At 33.0% G+C, this 27,410-nt stretch overlaps 2 protein-coding genes across 6 annotated transcripts in view; both read right to left on the reverse strand.

The window, feature by feature from the left end:
* Positions 1 to 3,269: 3,269 nt before the first annotated feature.
* On the reverse strand, positions 3,270 to 11,218 carry LOC111001507 (syntaxin-1A). Of its 2 annotated transcripts, none has more exons than XM_022271431.2 (8): positions 11,059 to 11,212; positions 9,939 to 10,049; positions 7,678 to 7,771; positions 6,416 to 6,661; positions 5,634 to 5,707; positions 5,173 to 5,310; positions 4,730 to 4,840; positions 3,270 to 3,606 (listed from the first exon to the last, which is right to left on the reverse strand). In XM_022271431.2, the coding sequence occupies exons 1-8, from the start codon at positions 11,092 to 11,094 to the stop codon at positions 3,535 to 3,537; spliced, it is 882 nt and encodes a 293-aa protein (XP_022127123.2). In that variant the 5' UTR covers positions 11,095 to 11,212; the 3' UTR covers positions 3,270 to 3,534. The 2 variants fall into 2 exon arrangements, with proteins under 2 accessions (XP_022127123.2, XP_045487422.1); XM_045631466.1 differs by lacking the exon at positions 3,270 to 3,606 and adding an exon at positions 4,458 to 4,602 and having other exon boundaries at positions 11,059 to 11,218.
* Positions 11,219 to 12,625: 1,407 nt separating this feature from the next.
* Positions 12,626 to 27,410, reverse strand: part of LOC111001509 (silk gland factor 3) — a 134,952-nt gene continuing 120,167 nt past the window's right edge. For 3 of the 4 annotated variants that reach the window (XM_045631479.1, XM_045631480.1, XM_045631481.1), the window contains 5 exons: positions 18,871 to 18,918; positions 14,429 to 14,649; positions 13,871 to 14,207; positions 13,333 to 13,715; positions 12,626 to 13,249 (listed from right to left, as the gene is read on the reverse strand). In XM_045631479.1, the coding sequence (XP_045487435.1) occupies positions 13,013 to 13,249; positions 13,333 to 13,715; positions 13,871 to 14,207; positions 14,429 to 14,649; positions 18,871 to 18,918 (1,226 nt within the window). In that variant the 3' untranslated portion in view covers positions 12,626 to 13,012. Of the gene's footprint in view, positions 13,250 to 13,332; positions 13,716 to 13,870; positions 14,208 to 14,428; positions 14,650 to 18,870; positions 18,919 to 23,199; positions 23,363 to 27,410 lie in introns of those variants that run through there. The other variant, XM_022271435.2, reaches the window with a different exon arrangement.

Consider the following 27,410-nt stretch of genomic DNA (forward strand, 5'->3'; position numbering starts at 1 on the left):
AGACTACGAAACTTAACCGTATTCAAAATGTCATTGATCCGTATCCCGATGCGTGCTCCGGCTTTAATATGAGTGTATTCGAAGAGCAGAGAGGTAAAACTCGCTTACACTTTTAATAGTAAATAATTGGATACCAGATATAACTGGTTTAAAGGGGCGCGTTCCAATCCGGCTTTAAACCGTTTTTTTTATTGCGCATAGTTTCAATATTGGCAAGGAAGTGAATTATTTTTAATAAGATGATGAAAAATGTCGCCAAAATCAGAGATGGCACAGAAGACTGTTAAGTGTGATACAACCTGACAATTAATTTAAGAATTACATCCGTGTATAGCCTAGGTACTGGATCTAGACGGTAGACTCAAATACATATATTTTTAAATATTTTAATAAGAATGTTTTCTTTCCAGACGATCGCAGAATGTAGGCCACTGTTTGGCTTGTTAGATTTATTCGGCGCCAGGTGAGTACACAGACATTTAAATTTCTATAGTCGGGAATTTCATAATCAAATGGATAATAGGATTAACTTTATAGTAAGTAATATGTAAAGTTATATTAACCTAAAAGTCACAAAACAATAATAACAATCACTAACGTAAACTAAATGTTTAGTAGCAAAATTAACCCCCATTAAATTAAATTTTCATTTAACTTTATTATCTCCGCTATTGTTATATACCTTTTCTTTGCTATAAAGTCTTCAAGTAGATATTTACTTCAATTGTCATTGGTTGGTTGATGTAAAACATTACTTATTATTATTATTATATTGGCGTATTTCACTTGATTCTAAGATAAGAAAAATGATATTCAGAAACTTAGACTAACCGCTACGTCCGCCTCCTATACGTCAAATACATCGGGACTCAAATTTCGCCCTAAGACTTGTTTCTGATCCTCACCTATAGACTCGACACAAAGACCGTCTTTCCGTTTCTCCAATCATAGTATAACGTCTCCGTTTTTGTTTATCGATTTACATTCGCCTATTAAACATCCAAAATTATAATAACTAATATGTTTTAAAAACTATTTTATTATGTTTACATTGTGCAGTGAAATCGCGAATGGGACATCCTTGATCTCGGCCCTCTTTCAGGCGCATCTTCAGCATACACTTGAGAAGTTTCTAGCACTTGCTGATGTTGCTCAAGTAGCTCTTAACAATACCTGTAAGTAACTGCGACCAGATACCATTAACAAATCAACTCACCCCATAATTATCAATAATTTAATAAAGAATCCCGAATTGTAGTTCGTCACAATCTTGCCTACTAGTCCAGTCATTTCTTCCGAAAAAAAGGCAAATAAAAGAAAATGAATTTGCGCTTCTAATTTTTTAATTTTTTACTTTTCTAGGTATCCCCTACAACATATACCTAGAAAAGCTTAACTTGAGATTGTCGACCAAGCTTTCCTAGGAGCTTTCGCCGCCATCTTGGAAAACGCTTAAAATTTGTTTTTCGGCAATAACTCGGCTATCCGATGAGATTCGAAAATTTTTGTAGGATACTTTTTGTAGCTTTCTTTGTGCTCTACAATAACGCCCAAGTGACGCCGAGTGTGGATTCACCGACTTTTCAGCGCGCTGGAGATCGTAATTTTTGTCCAACATAAAAAAATCCAAGAAGGAAATTGTAGGTCTGAATATGCTCTACAAGTTAAAATTCCACAATTTTTCATATTTATTAAGACCCAAAGAAAAAAAAAGCAAAAAACAAAAATTGTGTCCTAAATTTTTGACTTTATCGATCGATATCTCGATAACGATGCATGATACGCTAAAAATGGTTCGGGCGTTATTGTAGAGCACAAAGAAAGCTACAAAAAGTGTCCTACAAAAATTTTCGAAATCTCATCGAATAGCCTAGTTATTGCCGTGAAACAAATTTTACCCCTTTTTTCAACATGGCCGCGAAAGCTCCTAGGCAAGCTTGGTGGACAATCTCAAGTTAAGCTTTTCTAGGTATCCCCTACAACATATTAAAAAATGAGAAGCGCAAATTCATTTTCTTTTTTGAATGTACGTAATGACTGGACTATACAGATAGAGCAGCGTTATGGCGGGATTTCAAAATTCAAAACGTTTCATTTAAATATTTAAAAGCATTCCTATATCTTAATATATATATTTCTTGTGTGCGTGTGTATGTGACTGAACTCCTCCTAAACGACTGGACCGATTTAGGCGAAATTTTTTGTGTGTGTTCAAGGGGATCTGGGAATGGTTTAGATTCACAATTTTGTCCGCTGGACAATGTTTTATTAATTAATTTTCAATTTATTAGTTGTTGTTGATTTTGGAATGTTTTACATTGGATCCGACAGACGGCGCTACCATCGCAGTGTCAAATTTTAAATAATATTCGAATTTTAATTTTAGTCTGTCCCGAAATTTAAAAAAGTTTTGTTATCATTGTGTTATATCGTGTGTGACCATGTGCTGGATCGTTAGATATTGTCATAACATTTGAATAATAATTTTCATCAAAATGGCGTATTAAAAATTGAAATTTTGAAATTAAAGACGTGTAGACAGGACAACGTCTGTCGGATCCGCTAGTATCACTATAAGTTACTAATAAATACTTGTCAAATAGCGTTGATTTCTGTTAATTATGATATAATGCATTATTTAACGCGCCAATGAGAATCCTAGTGCTGCCATCTAACAATTTCTATAAAAACCAAATGAATTTCTTGAATGACAGGACTTAAGCAATTACTCATCAGATGTCGCTTTTCAAAATAAATTTCAAATAAAATTTTGTTCTTTTAAATCAAATGTTTTTAGCATTCAATTAGCAAAACTATATTGATTGATAACTATATGCATTATATCATATGGTCATTTTAATAGAGAATACTAGAGTCGTAATTATGATTGAATTTAATTTGTATTTAGATAAATTTACATAGAACCATATAATTTAAGTAGTTTGATTTATTGTTTCTCATAATACTTCTTGAACTTTCAGCTACCGGTTAAATATGAATGAAAATGAAAATATGGACACCTTCGTCTGCAAATATTTCAATAGATCACATGAGAATAATTAAAAATAAACAATTATCTTAATTTTGATTTTTATTATGACAACTTATTACAACAAAAACAGCTGCATTTTTTTTCTTACATATTTTTTGCTCAGCAAGTTGGTGAACATTTAACAAAAAAACATGATAATTTACTAAACATTTAAAAAATAGGCTAAATAAAATACCTTTTCTTTAAAAATGTATATAATTAAATTACAATATTATTTGGCAACTTCTATATGAAGTTTATATTTTAATGAAAACATTTATTGACTATAATATTTAACTTTACATGCCAAAGTCTAATTAACATAAACTTAGTATTAACGTCATTCATGTTACTTGCGTTGTAATAGCGATTGACCTCTGACATTTACCTAACTTATTAATATTAATTTAGCAACATATTCTATAGGATGTACTTATGACTAGCTTCATTTGCGTATTTACATTAAGTATTCGTCGCTGAATAAATAAGTTCTTAAATTATCTCTACGTGTATATAAGCACTAGGAGGACGATGAGGAAACCCGATGTTAGACATAGTATTAACCCAATCTTTTTCTGAAAATTAAAACCAAAATTAATAACTTTCGATAATTTTGAGGTCTTCACCTCAGCCTTTGCTTTAAATAGGTAAGTAGGTGATTAGCCTTATGTGCCTGACAGTACACTTTTTGGTTCTAAGTAAGACATGGGTGAACGTTAAGTGACATACATAGACATTCAATTCCATTAGGGTTTCGCAGCCAGGGTTCGATACTATGAACTGATGGGCGACAGTCGCACGCTAAAGTCAACACTGCCAAAACTTTTCTAACACAAAGTATATGACTTAGCTAAAAATATTTGTTCGTGTCCATTGGTACGAGTCATCAAACAATGTTAAAATACATTTTAAAAGTTTTTTTTTAACTTCGTCAAGCGAAGCGTTCCATTTCAGTTGTAAGGTCGTGCATTCGAATCTCGGCTATGCAGCAATGTATCATGCATAATAAACAGGACCTGGACGACCGAGCTTGCTCGGTATTTTTTTTATAAATTGTGTTTTTTGTAAATTATATTTAAGTACGGATTACATACTAATAATATGATGAAATTTTTTTTTCGATCTTACCGACAGTATAATAAAAGGATATGAACTGGTTATTTAAAGAAAAAAAAACATCATCGTTCGTTTAAAGATATAAGATTTGCTCAAACGGTGAAGGAAAAAAGATGAGGCTGACACGTGAAGTTGAAAAGACGCGCATGTCAAATTTTAATAAGTTTTCATAAATAGTCATACTACTTCCAAGCGAAATTAGAGAGTCAGAGAATTATCATGAATTATCTTGTTAAACGTAAATTAATAATAATTAAGCTATCTATAAATTTCAAGATTATTTAAATGATCCAAAATTCTTAGGATTTTTATACGAAACATTGCTCCAGTTCAAATATTTATGGCGGCTCTGCCTTACAAACAATTTGTATGATGAAAACTTGACGATTCAAAAAAAGAGTGGCGGAGAGTTCTTGCCAGTTCTTCTTGCCCGCTTTACATCCTTGACTTGCAAACTGGTAGGAAATGTAAATTTAAAATCAATTTAACATCTTTTCTGTTGACGTTCAAAGTGTACTTGGTGACATATAAAGTTAATTATTTAGTTTGAGTTTACGATGATCTTTACTGTAGGTATGTTACCTTTTTCGCTTTTCTCCTGGAGACTGTCCCTTTAAGAAGCTCCTGTCCGCCATATTCTACCCGCTCAGTTGCTTGCAACGCATAATATTCTACGCTGTCCACTTGCTCTTGCTGTAACAGTTGTGTCAGTGTTGAACTCAGAATCCATCAAATCTCAAAAAGTAGAGAAGTTAATCTATATTTTATTTTAATGAATTGTAAAGATAATAATTGCCTAATAGGATAGTTAATTGTGTTATTCAATATAGATACTTTACTGTAAGTAAAAAATTATTATCCTTCGTATTAAAAAAATACAAAACAAATTGGGAAATTGAAAACATTTAGGCATTTCAAACCACCGCGAGTTTTCTCTTTCACAATTTAAAAAACTTCTTCACAGCCCTAGACTATGATTGAATACCGATTAAATATATGTTATTACCACGTCACCAGATATATACCTGAGCGGCAACTAGATGTGCTAGGTTAACGAACAAGTCCCGAACATTCTGCAGGGCTGCCTCCACTCTGGCTAAATCATCGCGTCGCACCTCAGCCTCTCTTAGTGCCAGTCGCGCCTGTGATGTTTCTGCTTCTACCTACACCACCAAACACATTACATAGACTAAAGTAGCACGTCTTTGTTACCATGCTTACAGTTACATAGCACGGTATCGTTAGTCTACGTTTTGTCATAAGGCCGACAAAACAAACGCTTTTTAGCAACGCTTAGGCCTGGACATTTCTATTCTAATATGGGAAATTATTTGACATGATTTTTTTTTAGGTAGCAATTATTCTGAAATGTTATAAGGGATTTTAAAGAAAATTTATGATGAAATGCCAACGTTTCTCACAGTTCTTGAGATAACTGAATCAATAGACAGAGAGTTATTTTTGATTCGAAAATGTATTTACTTACATTATCCACAAAGAAGGAGATGTTGTTTGAATCTAGGAGCCGCTCGCATTCTTCGTCTGTTATACTTAGATTTGCTGAAAAGATGTGATAAAAGCATTTATTCACTGACCGTGACAAATAATTGGAAAAAACAAAACCAGTTTTATGGTCCGAACAGATGCAGTAAGTATTCAGAACTAACCAAATTTATTTTCGATTAATCTAATAACACGATTATATCATAAACTAAAAATAAGGAACAATATGGTTACACCGATATACCGATAATAATATTTTGCGTATGTAGAAGTAATAAAATCTCTGTACAGTGATTAACGCCTCACTAATTCCCCGTTATCGAATCGCTGTAATCCGGAAGTGGCGAGCGTGGGTCGATGACTGCGTCTGCAAACTGCAGTAAGCATTTCTGTCTCTCCATATTAAGACACACGTAACTTTTAAAAAACGTGTGTGTGTTTTAGTTCTATGGCGTAACAAAATAAAAATATTTTCAATTTTTTTTAGAAAAAACAACACTAACAATACAAAAAGGTACTACATAGAAAGTTTTATTATAACGCATTTGGTAGTTAAATAATGTTTATTTAAATATCACAAAAAAAACTAAAAAGTCGACTATAGCTAACTTTCAGGGTGTCAGTTGCGCGCGCATCGTAAAAATTTACTCTCATCATTTCCCACTAACGCCCCAGTATAACTTCAAAATATTAAACTCTTGTATTTAGCGAAATTCTCAAGAACAAATAGGAAAGGAAAAGAGATAACATCTAAAAATGTCTCACTTAGTCTGATCTGGTCATGCAACAGGCGTAATTGATGATCCCGCAGAAGTTGCAATACGCGATGGTGATCCTCAAGTGCATCAGCATATAATCTACGAGTAACCGCATACTGTAGTCTGGTGATGCGCCCTGCCGCAGCTGATCCTGCCGACTTGCAGCGTTCTTCGAGCTGACGTAGGGCGCCGCATACCTTCAAGCCCGTCGCATTAGATGCTGTTATCAATGAGTCCACCCGGTCCTGTAGTACTATAACGTGAGTTGAGATTTATGACGAAAATTTGATGGTCAATAAAAAAGGTGGCAGGAGCCATATGGATGAGGAAAGCAAGAGATAGATCTTTGTGGAGAACACTTGGGGAGGCCTATGCTGAAAAGCAAGACAATCAAGAAACCGGAGTCTAATAGGAAATAATATGATAATATTTACATTTACCTTAACTAAATTTCGTTAATAAGTATAAAGTAGAAATAAGATAAAATGTAACTTAGAAGATTGTTAGTAAAGACTATATTTATTTTTTTATTTGTTTAATAAAGTGATATTCAGAAACGATACTTGGCGCGAACAGATATTGTATTTAAATCCAATATAATTTCTCTGATTACACTTATAAATATTATTGCCGTTAAAAAAGTTTATTTATATACTTAGAACATATTGCTTAAAGGTGGCTTTGTGTTAGCAAAAAGGTGTTTAATTTTTGTTATTAAAATTTACAGCTACTAGCATTTTGTGAATAATCATAGATTTTCGGCATTGATATATAGATGATACATAAATGTTTGACGAACATTGAGCGGATATTGTAACCTAATAAATTGATTGAACGTGCTTTTTAAAGAAATAATTTGAAAAAAACTGGGCCGTGGGTTTTTAGTGCACTAATTAAAGATTTAAGTACCCTGGTAGATAGTACCGGTCACCCCAAAGCTGCATCTTTCCTCGCTCAACGAATGAGTATAGAGAGGAAATTCTGCTTAAAGATGGGGACAGGGACCAAACTTTTTAAATTCGTTTCAAATTTCTTTTTATTCATTTTTAATTATTTTTATTATTACTATGTAGATTTAGAAAATTGTAAATGATTGTTATTTTTAGATTTTAATTTCCAGAAAGAAATACGCATCGACTGATAGAAGCTTTCAATGTTGGACACAATACTTAGTTAAAATTCTTTACACGTTTATACAATTGTTCTTTTCGTTTTGGGAAAATATTGTTATTTAATCCACAATGGTCTACTAAGATAGAGAATTCTTACCGGTGTTAGTATGGTAGGTAGGATCGCTGTGCAGACGCCGAATATGAAGAGTGTTCTGTATTATATCATTGATCCAAGCGCGAGTCTTCTCTACCTGGAATAGCGATGATTTAGCAGATACCGCCTTTACCAGTATTTCTTGTATTATACGTATCTGTTTTATGTAGACAGACGTTTGGCCTCAATCCCACCTGATGTTATGTGAGATGTGGCCAATTGGAGGGCACGCCTGTCCAGAAGATGCCTATTAAAAACTGTCTAGGAAAAATGGAATGGGGGAAGAAGTTTTGCTTTGTTCTATTTACAAGAAACAAGGAACCAAATTGTGCAGTGCTGTGGGATGTCAACAACTAAGGGTTGAAACTCCAGCGTGCTTCTTAATAAGCGTTGTTTGAAAATTGTGGTGTTCGGTAATGAATGATATAAACAAAGGATGAAGTTGTATTAAAACATTATTAAAATTTGTTAATTTTTATTATAAGTGAAAGTCTTGTTAGATCTTGATAAAGAGCGTACCAATTCATAAAAAGTCAGCAACGCACTCGCGAGCCCTCTGGCATTGAGAGTGTCCATGGGCGGCGGTATCACTTAACATCAGGTGAGCCTCCTGCCCGTTTGCCCCCTGTTCTATATAAAAAAAATCTCCCTTGACTTTTTCGTTATATCCAAAACAAAAAGTCCCACAAGGTTGTTCTTATTCTTTATGCAAATATTAATTGAGTCTGTATTGAGTCTTGAAATACTTGAAATGCCAAAAGTCTTTTTTCCGCTGTGCGCAGTCTTTGGCGTCTTTGAGTAATGCCACAAGAGATTTTAATAATGCTTGTTAAAGTGCTATTTTTATATGAGAGCATGTAGTTTAGTGTTGATTGTTGACATTCAGCTTCATTAATCTCAATGATGTCATCATAATATTCGCTCAAGTACATATCAACTGCTTTATGCAATTTGTGACATGTGCTAGCTCTAGTTTTGCAGTGCAATGTTCAAATTTAAAAAAAATGAAATTTTTATTTTATTTTACTTTTGTTTACCTATTGTTCAATCTATATGTTTTATATAAACGGACATAACTACATTATTTATATAACGTTTCGTGGGTACTGACGCACGAGAGCGTGATTCCCAACCTTTTTTGTGCCCCCCCTTAGCCTTTCTTTCATATAAATATTGTATTATATATATATTCTACATACATAATTATTAACTTATAAAACTTAAATAGTAGATTTTAAAAAGAAATTAACAAGGAAACTTTTAACAAAAAACATTAAGTAATTTTTTTATAACATATAATGAAAAATTGAATTTGTAATTCCTAATAATTTTGAGTAGCCCCCATTAACAATGCAAATGCCCCACTGTGAGGCTTGGGCCTCCCGTTGGGAGCGTCAAGTAACGCTAAACATTGCTCATTTTCATCTTATTTAGTCATTTTTCATGTCTATAATTCTTTGATAACTGTTTTAATAGTTTACCTATCGTTATTTATTATCTGGTGTTAAAATCAGTAGAATGTTTATAATCCTTCTTTTAGTTGAATTGGAAAAGTATATAAGAGGTGAACTAGATTTAATTCGGTTATATATGTAAACGAGTTCTCATTTAACTAATCAAATATTTTCGTGAAAAACACAGATAGCCATATCTATCGTTATCAGGAATCTACTAACAGTTTGTTTGAATTGTTACATACATTATCAACGAACTTGAAATAACCACAAAAATGCAAAATGTGGGGATTTATTGATTTTTAATTGGATCTAATGAATAAGTTATTTGGGATATTCAACTGACATTTGTTTGATAGCTTCAATTATATTATTTGTAAGATAGCTTCAATAATATAATATAGTTTAAGAGTTACCTTGCCGTAAATATATCAAAATTTTTTGATTGGAAATACGAATGTCTTACTTGAACCATGTACAGGTAGTTTTAGTTCTTTAGTTTTCCTAGTTATTGTTAATTGTAGTTTTTGTTAATTACATATCTATTTTCTGTAAGCATCAATTTAATCAATAATTTAATTTACCGAAAAAAATAGTGTTACTCTCATACATATTATACAATAACCAACTCCTCCATAGTGAGGCAGATAAGTAACATCGTCTTTGTTAATTTTTAAAGGCCAACCATCTGGAAAAATAGCTTCGCGCGAATCGAACCATGATAGCGAAGGAAAAAGTGCGTTAATCACTTCAAAAAAAGTCTTACAACATGTATTTCATATATTTGTTGATTTATATAAAATATGTTACCTCTATAATAATTTCCTGTATCTGTTGGTGCTGGGCGGGCGGCGGCAACGTTTCCCCGCCCTCAACATCGAATGGCTCGCTTTCTGTACTAGCAGCGGCAGAACTCGCTATCTATACACGGTATATATAGTTATCTATTGTCTATTTTCACAGATTTATATGAAATAGTCTGTATTACGGCTTGAGCAAGTGACTCTCATTCTTGTGGTTCGAGCCCCTGCTGTGCATCAATGGATTGATTAAAACATCGTGAGGAAACCGGGATACCTTACACCCAAAGTCGAAAGCTTGTGTCAATTGAAAAAGGCTGATCACCTGCTTGCCTTTGCCCAGAAAAGCAAATGATCACGAAACAGAAACAAAAACCTGGAGGATCTATAAGGATGTAGCAACACTGGTTTGGTTCAGTATTCGATACCCATTTACTATTATTTTAAGATGGAATTTGTACCCATCGTACATTGATTTACTTTCTATCAGTAGAAAGCTTGATGATTCCTGACTATAAGTATTTGAATATAACATACATACAGACAAAGTAAGCATATATGTATGTGACTAATCTTTTTGATTTCTGTTTTTAAATTTCTTATTTTAAAGTAATTTGGTGTAGATGTTGATGAAAATTTAAAGAGGAAAGTTAAAAGAAAAATAATTTTTTTTTTACTTTTAGAGACTACTTATAAAAGATTTTGAACATAATTTAATTATTATGTTTAAATAATTTTTATTTTAATATTCATATTTAGTGAGAAGAGCTTCTCTACATTATGTCTATACGAAGCGGGCGCTTTTATTTTGCAATCGGAAGTAGGCGGTCTTATTTAGAAAGACCAATTGTATTATCATAAGTTATTGTTAACAAGTACAGTTTAACAAAATTGAATAAACGATATGTCATATTGTGTACTCGTCTTATTATGAAGTGTCATTGTGTACATGAGGTCACTACATTTTACCTACATTCATATTTATACACATTTTTCCAAGGTTATATATTTATAATTTCGTGTCTTAAGGAAAATATTAGATATTCCTTAAACTAAGATTTTTCTTGGTCAGCCAAGTAACGTCCTACTAGTTTTGAGTTATCTTATGAGAATTAGTTCGCGGTACTTACACGTCGTAACTCCGGCAGCCGGTCCTTGCAGGTCATCGTTTTAGCCACAGCCACTTACACTATACAGGTGAAGTGTCGACGATATCTTGTCGCGCACTGATAACGTGAACGATAGCGCAGATTAAGGTCGACTCAATTGCCCGTTGTGCATCGTATGCGCGCGAAGTCTAAGCATTAGTTCACATGTTTGCATTCATCTAGGTCAAAGTGGCAACGAACCTGAAAATTTGCTGATTTTACGATTGTCTTTTATATATTTTATAATATATACTCTACCACTACTAGAAATTATTTTATTTTATTTAAAATTTAAATACAGTTTAATTACTTAATTTTTTTCCATAGTATACAGAAAAACTGAGGTTTTATTAACCGCAAAGTCTAATCGTATAAACCCTATTATGATTTTGCGCAGAATTTAAAATAAATTGGTTATTATTCGTATTACTAATAATCAATCAAACAAATAAACTTTTAATTAATTAACCCGTTTACCCGGTCTAAGTATTGTAAAAGTATTTTTAAAATTTTGATTTTATGTCCAGAATGCAATGTGCCATCTTTTAATTTATTGCAAAACAATACGCAAAATGGACCCTCGTGCTATTGTAGTTTCACAAATTAATACTAGATGTCGCTGTTCAGGATGAACTGTTTGAATACTACAATACTAGATGTCGTACAGCAAAATAAACAAATATATATAATTTTCTGTAGTCTTTTATTATGAATTCATATATTTTGATTTAATATTAACACAAATAATGTTTTTTAGACTTGCAACGAATACTTTTCTTTTCTTTTAAATGTTCCGTATTCGACCTGTTCAGACACTTTTGTAATATTGTAATTCTTCTAAGCCTACTTTTTTTAACTTTAATTTATAGTCTATAAAATACACGAACAGAACAGTCATTAAATATTATGAGATAACATAATTATAATATCAACTTGATTTTTCAACATCACATATTTTAATGTCACTTTGATCATTTTCGTAGTATTTGTTGCAAGTCTAGTTTTTCAATCATGTCGGGAGAAAGGTAAATTAAATTAGAGAAAAGAATATCTATAATTTTTAGACCCTGTATTATTTTTTCCAAAAATATAATTGCCGAAACTGAAAAAAAAATTTCGATACGGTAATACCTACATATGAAATTTTAGGACAAGCTCACATGATTCTTTTTATTCACTTAATTTTTCTATAGAGTTCTGAAACATCTTAGATGTTTATAATATTATTTTAAAATTAATAATAAATATTATAAAATAATTTAAAAATTATTTTATAATATTTTATTTAATATTATTTTAAAATTTCTGTCATTTTTACGAATATTTTTGAAAACAAAAAGTAACAACACAGAGCTTAGTCCTGAAATCCCATATATGGAGCAGACATATTTCTGTAACCGTTTAATTATTTAAATTCATTGTCGGTTTTCAAAAGGTATTATTGGAAGTTACCGTTGTTAACACCGACGATACTTTTAGCCTACCACAATTAAACTATTACAAAAAAAATTATGCTGTGGAACGAGAGGGGTGTAAATAAGAAGAGAGATAGAGATCTATGATGTTTTATTATAACATATAGATAGTTCTACACATCCACCTTACATCGCGTGATGCGCTAAGTGATATGAGTTCTGTACAGAGCGCAGGGCGCCTCACATAAATATATCCAATACTATCCGCTACCTTACAGCTACCTAATTCCTACCGCACTCGACGCGTCGGCCGGGAAACACTTCACAGATAATAGACGCCACTATACAATATAAAATTCGTCACGTAAATATTGAAATAAAAAATAACATGAACTTTAAGATTCTGTACAATATCTATAAATAATCTTTAGTTTTAGAACTAATTATCGTCGCTAAAGTCTGTCGCGCACTGCACGTCGCCCGTTATGTACAGAGGCCGGTATTTACATGATGTGCGAGCGTCAGTCGCGCGGCGCTCGCGATAGCAGCGCTAGGGGCTGCATCGCGGCCGCCTGGAACGCGGCGTGTGCGGCTCCGTGCGCCCCATGCGGACCGTGTACCCCATGAGGGCCACCGCCGAGCACGCCGTGTGCATGCGCGTGCGATAATCCATGGGCCAGCACTGGCATCAATCCGCTGTTAGGTGAGGAGGCCCCACCAGGACCTGACTCGCCCGCCGGCGGGTTTATCCGCTTTTCCTGAAAGAGAGCAAACTTATAAGACCTGATTGAATTTTTTAAGTAACAATTTTACTTTAAGGAATCGTACATAATAATTATACCTTCTGGCGACGATTGCAGAACCAGACACGCACCACCTCCTTCTCCATGCAGAGTGAGTCGGCAAGCGCGGCGATTTCCTCGCTAGTAGGCTTGGGGTTGTGCAGGAAAGCCTTCTCAAGGGCAACACGGACCCCTGACTCGATGGAGGTGCGTTTCTTGCGTCGCCGGCCAACGGCTTCTGCCAAACCAGCTCCTAAAGCCGCCCCGCCGCTACCTGGCAACGAGGAGTCGGCATCCTCCAGCCATTTCTGTAGAAGCGGCTTTAGCTTGCACATGTTCTTGAAACTCAGATTGAGAGCTTCGAACCGTGAGATTGTGGTTTGTGAGAAATCGTTGCCGTACAGTTTGCCCATAGCCAATCCGACGTCGCCTTGTGTAAAGCCTGTCAACAATTAAATAAAATAGTCAATACTAGCACAATTTATCATATCAAAATAATAATAACAGTGAGAAAGAAATGTTTAACAGTACTTCTTTTATTTGATTCACTTTTCACATTTGAAAATAAGGTTTAAATCTAGTAATTTTTTTTCATACCTAGTTTGATACGACGTTGTTTAAAGGTTTTGGCAAAGTGCTCGAGTTCTTCTAGATCAGCTGTGTCGTCGGCGGGGTCTAGAGCGCGTGGTTTGTGCGCATGCGCATGCAGAGGAGAGTGCGCGTGCGAGAGCGCATGCGCGTGTGAATGAGAGTGTGAATGTGGGGAACGGGCGCGTCCCGGGCCTGGAGTGTGTGGCGTAAGGAAGGCTGCGGCTCCAGGTGGACTTCCACGTGATACAGGTGACGGCGATCGCGTCAGTGGAGCGGGAGGGGCAGCGCGTGCCTGCAGCTGCTGCAACTGCTGCGCCGCCGCCTGCGCCACTGCCTGTTGCACCTGAAATGAGAGAGAGTATTCGTAAATTATCTAGATTGTAGTTTAAAACTATGTTTTAACGAAAGTAAGAAAATATTTCTAGAGTCACGCACGCATTTATTTATTACATTATACTGAACTATTTTATGATGTCACAGTTATAAAACCCTTCTTTTTCCTAATTCATGCATTGCAAATGGATCACTTTTCATACAAACAATATGAGTTTGTATATAGCATACCTGTGTGTGTAGCAATAGAGAATGCGCGCCGTGTTGTGTAAGCAATAAATGTTGCAACTGGGCGAGCGCATTGCCTGCACCGGCCACGCTGGCGGCGCTCTGCAGCAGCGCGGCAGCGTGGACAGGATGAGGGGGTGCGCGTGGTGGGGCAGTGGGGCGACAGGGAGCTGAGGGGGGTCGCTCGTCGCCACTCTGCTCGCCCTCGCCGCTCGCCGAGCCGTCTGAAAACAGGAGCACACACATACATTTCTTTGTTTTGGCTTTTGAAATATACTTAAGAATCTACCACGAAAAATATGAACAATATACGTTTCGATTTATAAATATTTTTACAATTGCCTCCAAGGCACCAATGAAAACTTTTTTAGACATTTACTAGCGACCCGCCCCGGCTTCGCACGCGTGCAATGCTGATACTAAATACACTACAGAAAATCTGTGAACGTTGTATATAAAAATGAAGTGATTTAGCCTTCAGTTAGACGTCGAATCTAGCTAAATATTGCATGATTCTAGCTCTCGATATCTCTTTAAAGGTAAAGCGTGTTTTGTAATGAGAGGATAATTTCTAATAATACTCTAAACACAAAATAACGCTTTACCTACTAATTATTGCAAGTATATAATGACTTTATTTAAAGGCTACTTGAATGAATAAAATACATAATATCGATATCCAACAGGCGTACCTAACATTGAATATAATTTCACCCTTTTGATTTGATTTCGAACAATGGACGCGACGCAGCAAAAATCACAATGCACCGGGTGCAGCGGGGTGAATTAATAGTTAATGCGAAACCTTTTTAACTCAAAATGCGCCAACATAACACATTTGCACGGCAAAGTTATAATAATTTTATACGCACATGCGCTTATATACAAACGTTTGTAGCATTTGTATGTAAACAGACTTTGGATTTTGTTTCTTTTAATCAGATACATCAGGGATAATACGATGGGAAGGTATAGGCGAAGACCAATTTGGAATGTACGACTACAATATAATGTCTAATTAAGTTTAACTATCATTTGAAACTAAACTATAAACTACTTTTCCTAAGAAAGTATATTGATTATCATAATCTATAATTAAAATATATCTTAAGTTAAATCGATACCTCCTAAGTATACTGAGTCAACTAACAAATTTAGGTATTTGGTTTTTTTTATATAAACGTACATAATTAACCATGATCTTCACGTTAGTGTTAATTTTTTTTTTAAAAGAACTATAGTTACCGAGATAATTTCACGTATACTAAATCAATTTCAACATCTGTTAAAATCGTACATTGTATACTGATCCAAATAACGTTGTATCAGTGTTCGCGGGGCGTGAGAAGGGACGCATTGATACAAGTTTATTTTGGCTCAGTATACGATGAATGACAGCCAGCGCGCATGCAACTTAAGTTAATATGCTCCTTTCATAAGTTTCTTCCAAGCAGTCACGGAGATAATATTGAGACTACAAAAATATCGGTTTACAAAACTATGTTCTTGGGAAGTCTTCTAAAGCGACTACCGTGAGACAGTATCGAGATATATCAATTAATACAAATATCAATATAGGTTTTCATAAACACAAAAAAGGTGTTTGTGAACAATGTCACATTTATGAAAATAACAAGCAAGTTACCCAGACAGATAAATAAAAGCATGAAGAGCATTTAAAAGAAAAAGAGAAAGCTAAAAACAAAAGATACAGCAGCATTTGATCATCAAAAGAGTCTTAATGTACCTCACGGGAACGTTAGTACTTTTTATTATAAACGGAAACTTTTCTTCTCACGATATTCAGTCTGGGATCTCGACAAGGTTATTGTTTTTCATGGCATCAACAGAAAGCAAAGAGATGTGCAATTTACATTTCTATATGTGTTTTTAAGTTTATAGAAGATACGGTGGGTGAAGGTGTCAAAGATTACCGGTTTCGGTCAGACAACCGTGGAAGCAAATATAGAAATAGGATTGTTTTCTTAATGTATCTGTTAGCTAGTTCGAAGTTTTGTATACATATATATTAGCCATCGCTTTCTAATAGTGGGTCACACTCAAAATGAAGGCGACAGTATACATGCTTTAATTGAAAGACAGACAAAAGATAAAATGCTTTATACGCCTTATCAATGGTATACAGCTTTTAGATTTACCATATCCGACGAAAAACCATACAAAGTTATTGAAGTGTCTCAGGATTTAATAAAAGACTTTAAATCAAAGTAAGGACTTATAAACAACTGGACAACTACTAATGATGGATTTAAAATACCTTGAAACAAAGTCACGGAAGTAGTTGTTAAAACAGAAAATCCATTTAGGCTATTTTATAAAACAAGTTACCAAGATGATGCTTACAAGTAGATAGATTGTGTAAAAAAACCTAAAGCTACACGAAATCGAAGAGAGTTGAATTTTAACATAGATAATATTTCTTTAGCTTATCAGACCCATTCCTATTTACCAAAATAAGTACATACAAACACTTCATGGATCTTTGTAAGACACTGGTGATTCCTAAGGAGTATCATTTGTTTTTTTTAATAATTTGATTTCAAAAAACTCCAATGGAGCAGATGACAGTGATTCAGACTGATTTTTATACGTTAAATCTTTAAAATTTTCATTTATTTTGATAAACCATAAGGTTTAAAGCTATCCTTTGAGCGTCCTAAACTTTTTATATATTTTTGTTATACATTTATATTATTTTTAATAATATTGTTTAACGTAAGTTCCTATTTTTAGTTCCTATTATTTTTATTGATGTTTGTTACTTTTTATGAAACTTTAATGATACTACATTGATAATTTGTTTTAGTTGCATTGTTAAACTTGTAGTAAGGCTAAATAATATTAACAAAAAGGTTAAAAATTAAAAAGTTAAAACTAAAAATACATTATAATTCTTAAAAATGCGTTGTTTTTGTTAATGAGTCTACTTCTTCCTAGCTTTTATTAATTTCGTAAGGTATTAGAAATAAAATTAGTAATGAAAAAGCCTCAATTAATTATATTAGTCCAGTATACGTTGAGGTTTAAAATTCTAACATAGCTAATTACTTTCCCCGTATAATGAGTCAAGTGATGTAATTTCAATATTTTATTATTAAGTGAGACGAAAAACCCCGAAACTAACCAAAAGTAAGATGATAGTAATTAAATGATAATCATATTCCATAATATGTTGGTGTAAACTATAGATTTTGATGTACAACGTACATGAATATAACTGGTAGTTAAACCATTTCACTATTGAGTCCCGCCCGTGTATACTAAGTCATGTACATAAAATAGCATTTAGGAACAAAAATCAGCAAATTCATGTTATACCAAAGAAAGAGCTTTCAATCTTTATTATAAAAATATTAAATTTATTCTGAATTAGTTTGATTTCACAAAAATATAAACGATTTGCCTTAAAATGGCTCTCCTGTAAAATTACTAAAATGTCAGTTGACTCATTATACTTAGGAGGTATCGAAATGTCAAAGATGTTATGAATTGAACTAAAAGTTTAAAATTATTTTTACTTATGATTTAACATCTATTTTGCAATCAAAAAACTCTTTCAAATACATGTACACTCCGTATGAAGTACGCATACATACAATTTTAAAAGCTCATAACAATCTGACACGTGGGTAGAAAACTTCGATTAATCTTTTGTAATCACAACAAATGCTTTTGATACCATAATTATTGTTTCGTATACGATGTTCTCGCGTGCGACTATTGTGTCTCGTGTCGAGGAAGGGTTGTGCCCTTGCACTTTCTCTAAGAAAAGCCGCGACATGCGACCCCACACTTTTTATATTGGAGCGTGCCTGCGCGTACGACGCTAATCCTTCCGTCTTTCGCACCTTGTACCCTTTATCATACCTGCTTATACTCTCGATCTCGCGAGCAATTCGTATAAAAAACTCAAAAAATATATTGTTCATATGTATTTTGGAAGTAACGTGGCAGTTAACTACACTACAACCCCATGATCGTGTTTTAATGTTTTAATTTCGCCTTAATATATAAAAAAAGTTTATAAATAAAATAATAGGAACTGCTTCAGTTAATTAGCCATTCTGAAATGGTGAAAAATATACATAATTCCCGATAAAGGTATATATCCTTCAGCACCTACAAATATCGTTATAAAAACATTTTATTGGTATAGTATTTTTATATATTAAAATATTAAAAGTAGTCATGCCATTCATTTAATTATATTTGTCGCCTTTCATTAAGTATGAATTAATTAAATCGAGAATAAATTCGTCCCGTGGTGTATTTAAGATTAAGTTAGGTTTGGTTGTGAAGGTATCATTTGCAATGTAAAACAACCACCGTTTTCTGTCTCCGTTTGACCTTAAAGCCCATATGAATAAAAGGACCGAGCTACTCTTTAGTAAATCAGAATTTAAAAAAAAATCAGTGACACTTACCATGGCTGGGAGGCGGGGAGGGCGATTTGATGAGATCTCCGGATTCCTCTGAAACAAAGAGATATACGTTAAGTGTTTAATCTAATTTGGGGATAAGTACTAAGTGCGTGTTCAGTTGTGCGAGGTCGCGGGCTTCGGCTTAATCTTGGGATTATCTTAGCTTCGATAGCCATAGACATAAGAAAGCTATAAGAAAACCTTTGGACGTATGTATAAACAATATTATCGGTTGAACGACACGTTTAATTTAAATAATAAATCCGTGACCAGTGACAATTACAAAGAAGAAATGTATTAGTTATTATTATTATAGATAAATATTTTTTAAATATTTTAAATTGTATTTTTTTAATCTAGTTTGTTTTTTACGTTTAAGTTATTTTCTTCTTCATTGTAATATTAGCCTGTAAATGTTGTACATGCTTGTCATTGATGCACATGCATGAAGAAGTTTGACTGATCTCTGATCTGTATGATTTTATTTAATCTTAGATTATTGCGCGTTGTAGAATGTAGGTACGTGCTTCTATTTCACCATGCCTACTGCTGATAGAAGACAAATCTTTGTTTATTTTTATTAGTATAGTTGATTACTTAAATATGTCATATGTAACATGATGTAAAGGTTGCAGTTCCTTACAAACGTTTTGTAAACCAAAAAACTTGACGATTTATAAGAAAGGTAGAGTGTTAATTGCTAGTTCTTCTCGTACGTTCTACGACGTTTGGGAACTGGCAGTAAATGTAAAATGAGAAGCATTTAATTTGTATTTTCATTGACTTTCATAAATGTACATTGTGTTGAATAATATAACAAGTTTAATTCAAAATCAAATCCATTTTAAACAGTTTTATAATTATTGCGCATGAGTATTGTAAATCTACTGTCAAGTAGAACCTATTCGGTACAAGAGCATTAATTGATCGTAAACGGATATATTGATGTGTACACGGAGGTAGTGCGGGGTAATCCCACGGTGTCAGCTGACCAGATCAGCTAATTAGGGATAACCGCGCCGTCAATTAATCCGATAATCCGAAGCTGTACAACGCACACACCTCATGATTACATTATAACATCGATTTTTTATTCCTAATTTGAATTAAAAAGAATATATATTTGATTTTAAATGGCACACTAACGAAACACATATAAACGTTTACAGAGAACACATGACAATATATAACTACTGGGATCCAATAATATCCAAATTAAAATCTCAAAATAAACAACCCGCGAAAATGGAGGACACCGTGAGCAATTTCTGCAAAAACCCTACATCTTTTAGTCGATACCAACTCCGGGGAAATAAATACAGATAACACAACATTTTCTGCAGCTGTAATACTTTTTGACATTTAACACCTTTGTCTTCAGTCACCGTGACCACGCACGCTGTAAAGCACGCGAAACGTCGGTTTAAATTTGAAATTATGTACAAATAATTATAAGTTTAAATATAATAATACATATCTATAATCCGTTAAAAAAGTGTTTTTCTTTAAATATATATGCATGTGCATCAATGACAAGCGTGCACAACATTTATAGGGAAACATTACAATGATAAACAAACAAATAAAGTAGATAAAAAATACAAATGTGCAATTTAAAAATATTAAAAAAAATTCGGTGATAACACACCAAAGTACCTACTCATTACTTTTTACAGAATTTATGACAGTGTTTGATTAACATGAACAATAATAATAGCCTTTTATTTCAGATACTTTTACCTTTAAACACATTTATATTTCTATCTCATTCTATTTAGATATCTGTGTGTCCTTTTTTGGCAAAGGCCAGCCACTAACTTTAAAATGTACCAAAAATGAAAATTTGATTCTGACATTTTAGTTGAATAATTTTTAAGTGAATCAATCAAAGATTAGTATAACAAATCCTATATATACGACATAGTCATGACGTAAGCGAAAATAGGGCTAACCTTCAATTTGTCTAAAATTGTAAAAGTGTTTTTTACAATCGCGCTAAATCTCGACTCTTCAATTACCCTTAGCCTGGAAGATTAGAGGCCTATATCATTTGTACTAATCACTTTATATTTGGATTAGGATTAAATCCAGTAAGTAAACACAAGACGTTAAAAAGTATTACTAATTGTAGGATCAAAATTCCTCTCCTATCCTTTACATGCGAATAATCCAAAAGTAACGTGCAGACATTCGTATTCTATACATATCCGTACAAAAAGATATCAAAGTAAGGCAGGTAGATAATCGAAGAGTTGCGTTTGCGCGGATGTGTAGGATTAAATAGACTGACAGATCCGCAAAAACTATATTTATGTAAAAAACATGCATTGTACTCTTTTATTGAATCGTCATCAGTTTTTTACTGGATCGAATTCGCTACGTTAAAGGCTTGCTTTTTGTGCCAAATCTAATATTTAAAAAAGATATTAAAGAAACATTCTTAAATTACAATAGATGCGTTTTATATCGGGATTATACGTTTGCTGTCTTCACATTTTTTAAGTTTATCGATAGAATAATTATGTTATATATATATATATATATATATATGTGTGTGTTATTTATTTGATTGCCTATTTAAGTACTTACACTGTTTTGTTTAGATTTTACATAAATTTTATATACAATATAAGGTAACCTTTTTTGTATGAAAAAATATACAATGAATTTCGGTAATAATCTTAAAAAGTTTAATTACTTTAATAGTTAGGTCGGTTTACTACAATACTCACTCACTATATGACTTCACATGTGTGCAAGTAAATTTTAATGTCAAATATGTAGAATTATTTAATTAGGTATGTAACATACCTATAGAAGGCGTCACAATGGTAATTAAACATATAATGGTAATTATTCGTATTACATTAATTTAAATTGCATATCGTTCATGAGACTCTTCGAGAGGAAAACTAGCATATCTCATTTTATTATTATTTATTATTGTTATAATGTATATATTTATGAAAATATTATGTATGTATCCAAAAATAGTGATAAGAATGCTAGAATAGAACATACGCACAAAAAAAAACCGCAGGCTGCAATTTCCCCGTACTAGACTATCTATTATTCTTTTTTGGGAAAATAGATACTCTTCTTTAATAAAATCCCAGAGGCTCTTTAATCTCTGCCTTTTAACAAATTTAAGAAATGTAATAAAAAAAAGCTGTGTAAAAAGGGTTACTATAAAGTTAGCGATTATCTAGTTGATAAAAGGTCCTGGCACTAGTCCTGGGCAGGCTAATTTTTATTAATTTGCTGTATTTGTTTTAAAATAAGTATTGTTTGATGATTTGCCTTTTTAAAAGAGTACCGAGAGCTTTTTACTCCGGCTTTTTCCCTCGGCCTACACCCTCTGTCATCTTTGCCAATGAGTAGGGATGCCTACAGGTTCAAATTTAATGAAGTGGAATAAGTGATACCTTGATTATCTTATGTTCCAAAATAAACGTATTTTATTTTATTAAAATGGAAAAAAAACTACTATTTTACACAAGACTAAAGAACAGTCAATACTTAAAATATATGTTTATATGTTATTAATTAATAAACACAAGGACAATATAACAGATTTTTTTATAGGATGCGTCTCTCTATATTTGTATTTCAATATATTTAAACAATTAATGAAACAGGCTTTATTTTTTTGCAGTTGTAGCCCATCAAGAAACCAAAGAAATATTTTATAATACTAATATGCGTGCATGCGTTAATAATAATCATTTGAATTTTGATCTTGAAACAAATACCAGGAACAAGGGCTACTATATATAGCTAACTATAGGGTAAAACATTTTTCAATCATACAAATTGTTGGCGTTCTATCAAATTAGTAGTAACTGTTAATAAATAAAAAACAAATTTAAAGTAAATGACGACAAACAAGTATTTGACAAGTGGAAGGGGAAAGTGCTAAAGGGTTGAATTAAGTACTCATGTAATCTTATAATTTTCTTATTAATATAGATTAGGCTGAATATAACGCGCTAAAATATTAATATAGTAGGTTTTGTTTGTATGCTAAATGCTGCAGAAAATCATCTGCATACAATTTTAGTGTATGAACTTCTCCTAACTACACATTTGGATACTAAATGTCAATAATTTTTTAAAAGTACAATGTTAAAAAATAACTAAAATTTTATAGTAAAAAAAATCTTTAAAGTAGAACAGGTAAGACTAAACATCTCAAAGTCTGATCATTTATTTTATAAAAAAACATTCCAATATGTAATAAATATAGTAATAATAAGTAGTAAATAACTCAAAATGTATGTATCCTTTTGTAAAATGCTTTTTAAAAGTCTTAATAATTTATAAGAAACTTACGGTACGCGCAGAATGGCGATGAAGAGGCGCGCACGCAGGCTGTAAGCACCATCGTGCGAGCGTGATAGCACAAGTCGTTTACGGCAAAAGCACAGGGTTGAAAGTCTCTCAGTTAAGAATATGAACGTAGCAGCGCACAAGATCGCGGGTGCGCACTGATCGAAGGTCGGCGGTCGACTGGCGCCGGGGCCGCGATTCCCGCATCACGATTAAAAATTAAACTTTTTTGTACGAATCCGTTTCTTTTTCCGCCCCTTAGTGAATTTTTTTCGCGCGTCTCGCCATTATTTCGATTACCTGAGATGGATTTTTTTAATGCTTTCGCCCGGCGATGCACGTTTAAAAGCTGTTTAATTTTTTCTATGAAAGGGGAACGACGGGTTCGGCTAACCGACGCGATGCGCGAATTCCGATATCGTGTTCGATTAAAAAAACGTTAAAAATCGGTTAAACTTCAGCTCGTTCCTGCACAGCAGGCTTCATCGGCTTCGAACTCATTATCTTACAATGAGACGTAATAATTACGCATCAATATTTATTATTTAATTTGGACAACAATTTACTATGTGTATGTCTGGAACTTTTTATTTAATTTGTTTTATGTATTGAGAGATTCTGGTGTTAAATCTCTAGAAAGTTCTAGAAACTGTTGTATTTCCAAAACCTTCCAATGAATAACGCCTAAATAAATACAGATAAAACAGTATTGCAGTAAAATGTTAGTATAAGGAACGTTTTGAATTTTAAAATAAGAACATGAAAGTTCGATCGGCGATTTCTCGTGAAGTGGGCAATGGGTACTGAAAGTCTAAGTAGCACTTTGTGATGGAGATGTGTCCCGGTTCGAGGCTTTTGAGTTGCAGCCGCGTGTTTGTTTAGGCGCACATATATTGCTACTTTGAATAAGAAATGTGCTCCTTGTGCCCACAATTCTGGGATAAAACATTCATACTCTTTTGATGTTTCCGGGTTCCCTTTGTTTAAGTCGCGTTATTTAAATGATTGTTTGATTGCGGTCAGTGAAGCACATATCTTAATATTGTTTTTTGGCAATATTTTATTAAATGCTCTTTTGTTGATTTTTATTGAGGTTAATTTTAGAACTAACCCAAAAGTATCTTATTATTATTTTTCTAAAATTTGCGTTTTCACCTTTGTACCATTCAGGTACTTGTTTCACAGAATACATTTCATGGAACGATAGGTCCAAGACTTATTTCTAGTTAAGGTTATAAATAATTTATATTCATAAATTCATAACATGATGGTCATAAATCATAGTCAGTTGGTCAGTCGGGCGGGCGGGCAGAGGGGAGAAATGTCTCTCGCGAATTCATGTTTTACGGGAGCAATAAGTGTCGCTAACAAGTGTTTTAACATTCACCCCACTCTCCCCGGAGGGCTATCACCTTGACCCTTGATATACGACTATACTTTACATCTCTAAGGGAAAGGGTTAATGTTATAAAAATAACATATTAACAGACATATTATCAGGAAAATATGACTTTTTAGTTCGGCGGTATTATTTTGTACAGAACAGATAGTATACAGAACACATTGCAAAGATGTGAAATATATATTCATCCTCTGTTTTATATAAAATAAACCAGTCTTATAACACTGTATTACCGAAAGTATGTTACTTCATTACTTCAGTTTCTTTCATGATTCGAAAATAATGTTTTTTTTCTGCTAATTCTTTAATGAAACAGTCTTTGACAGATTGAGACAAAAAGTACTTTAGTTGTGCACAAAATTAGTTATTAGGTCTACGGTTATTTTATAAAAAATATTTTGACACGACTGTCATATAATTACAATGAATATTTTCATAGTTCTTAATTAATTCTTTATTAAATTGAATTAATTCATGGAATGTAAGGCTTATAGCGCACTAAGATGAAGAGTTTTCAAAATTATCAACTGAATTCTTGAATTTAAAAAATCACTAAGCAAGAAGCTTCAACGTTTGACCATAACAAATCTTAAGTAATAAATAAATCAATGTTCAAACACTTTCTTGGCAGTAAATAAAGTAGATTTAGCTTTGTTCCTAATGTACTCTTTACAGAATGAGTACTCGCATTGTGCCCGCCCGCCCTAAGCATATCTTTAGTTGCAATCAGCATGCGGAGGGAGCCTTATCGAATGCAGTAATGAATTGCGAGTTATCGATTGGTATTCAGATCGGGGGAAATGGCAGCCATACTGGATTAAAGTATTTGCATTTTCAATTGTATCTGAATGAAGGGTTACGCGTGCCACTAATCTCGTTAACTAGTACATGCCCCTCCTTCCCTCGAGCTCTGTGCCCCGTTCAAAATTCACCCTTTAAATCGCTTTAAAGTTCAAGTTTACATTCGGTTATTATTATTACTCTTTTTGCGTCTGTTACAATGTCAATATTATCTTACTCGTATTTCGCAATTCAATGTATGTACACAGCTATGTTCTAAAATAATAAATACAATGTTAAAAAGCTTTTTTTGTAGGACGTAAAAATTTTATGAGTGATGTTGTATGTATAGTGCCTTATAACAGCGGAATTGTTCATAAGATGTTAATGGTTGACTAAGGTTTTACACCATAGATCCACTTGGATGCTATAATAAGAATAACTGCTTACTGAAAGTAGCGGTCTACTAACCAGGCATTAATTATCATACAAGTGAATCAAATAACAAAACATTATAAAAGTTATTAAATATCATTACACAGTTAAATAGTTCTATTTATTGATATGATTATTATATAATTAGATATAATAATGGAGTGCTGCTATTAAATTTTTATGTTTATATATTAGCATACCTAACTGGTATAGCTAATAAGGTGTGAATATATGATAACAATTGAATAGATTAACAGTCAAACTAGCCATTATACGAACATTTATTACATATGTTTGCACTATTCCAGCTATCATGGTACATATTTTAAATGCATATTTACTTTATTGTATACGTATACACGTATATATATAATACGATTTTAAAGCTATCATAGAATGCTATATGCTATTACAAGTTAGGTATATGACAAGTTAGGTTTTATTTTCATTTAGTTTTTTGTATTAATTGTATATTTTTAACTCGTATTTAACTCTAATTTGTTTATAAGGAATTTATTTAAAAAAATCTATTGAGGTGTTTTTTTGGGAACCACTTAATGGTTTAATCGATGTTTTCTGTAGTTTAAGTTTCATTTATAATATATCAAGCAATATATCGAATCAAAATAATAGATTTTTATTCGATCAGAATTTACTCGAATTTACTAGATTTTGTCCTCATTTTAACCCAAGACCTCATGTTTTAAATCGAAAAATATCGTGTTACATCGTGGTATTTAATTTGTTTCTAATTTAAATATATATCTTGAGAACCCTAAACTAAAAAAATAAAACCTTATATATTTATATTTAAAAGTCCTAAAGTACACACAAATGACCATCTATTACAGAAAGTCTCATATTGTCTTTTGTATGACCTGTCTGCACCTCATTAGCAGTGGGGGTGTTCGGGGGATACAGGGGGTGAGGGGTAGACGCGGGTGGAGAGGGGGAGCTAATCAATAGCCGATGCAGCTGCAGCGCTCTCTAATGTGAAATAAACCTTTGTCGCGAAGTTTTATATCTTATCACAGCCATTAATGTTCCTATTGTGTGTTTCAATTTTCTTAAGTAACGTTACGAATAATAACAGACTAGATATTGTTTTAAATTACGAAATATTTTTTCAAAAATAACTTTCGTCGAAAATTGAGAACTCTTCTCAATTCGTGAAGAGTTGCCGTAACTACAAAAAATTAACATTTTGTAAATTACTATTTTTGGTCTTACTTTAATAGTAACATACATTTATTAAAAATAGTAATCCCAACGAGTAGCCATAAAATCCTACTACATGGTGCTGCTAGTGCAAGCCATTCAAAAAAAAACATTTTTCTCTGGCTTAAATAAGCATTATGCATCTGTTATAGGGTGCGGCATCGTAGAAATTTATAAAATTTACATACATTGGTAGTAAAAAATTAGTCTTCTAAAATATGCGAGACGTTGAAATCTAAAACACTAATATGTAGCCGCGTAGCTCAATCCGTAGCCCGTAGCACATATGTAAATGAACCCTAATCTATTTAAAACTCACCCTTCAGGTAAGCTATGTAAATTTATGTAAATAACGAGGGTCGTGATTGGTCCGTTGGTA

The sequence above is a fragment of the Pieris rapae genome, chromosome 15 (assembly GCF_905147795.1).
Source record: "Pieris rapae chromosome 15, ilPieRapa1.1, whole genome shotgun sequence".
Classification (NCBI taxonomy): Eukaryota; Metazoa; Arthropoda; class Insecta; order Lepidoptera; family Pieridae; genus Pieris; species Pieris rapae.

Excerpts from the sequence above, each read along its gene's own strand:
- LOC111001507 (XM_045631466.1), bottom strand. The coding sequence starts at position 11,094 with ATGACCTGCAAGGACCGGCTGCCGGAGTTACGACGT. Across the intron at positions 5,311-5,633 it reads TCTCCTTCTTTGTGGATAAT|GTAGAAGCAGAAACATCACA; the intron begins GTAAGTAAATAC and ends TTGGTGGTGTAG. Across the intron at positions 4,603-4,729 it reads CCAGGAGAAAAGCGAAAAAG|TTTGCAAGTCAAGGATGTAA; the intron begins GTAACATACCTA and ends ATTTCCTACCAG.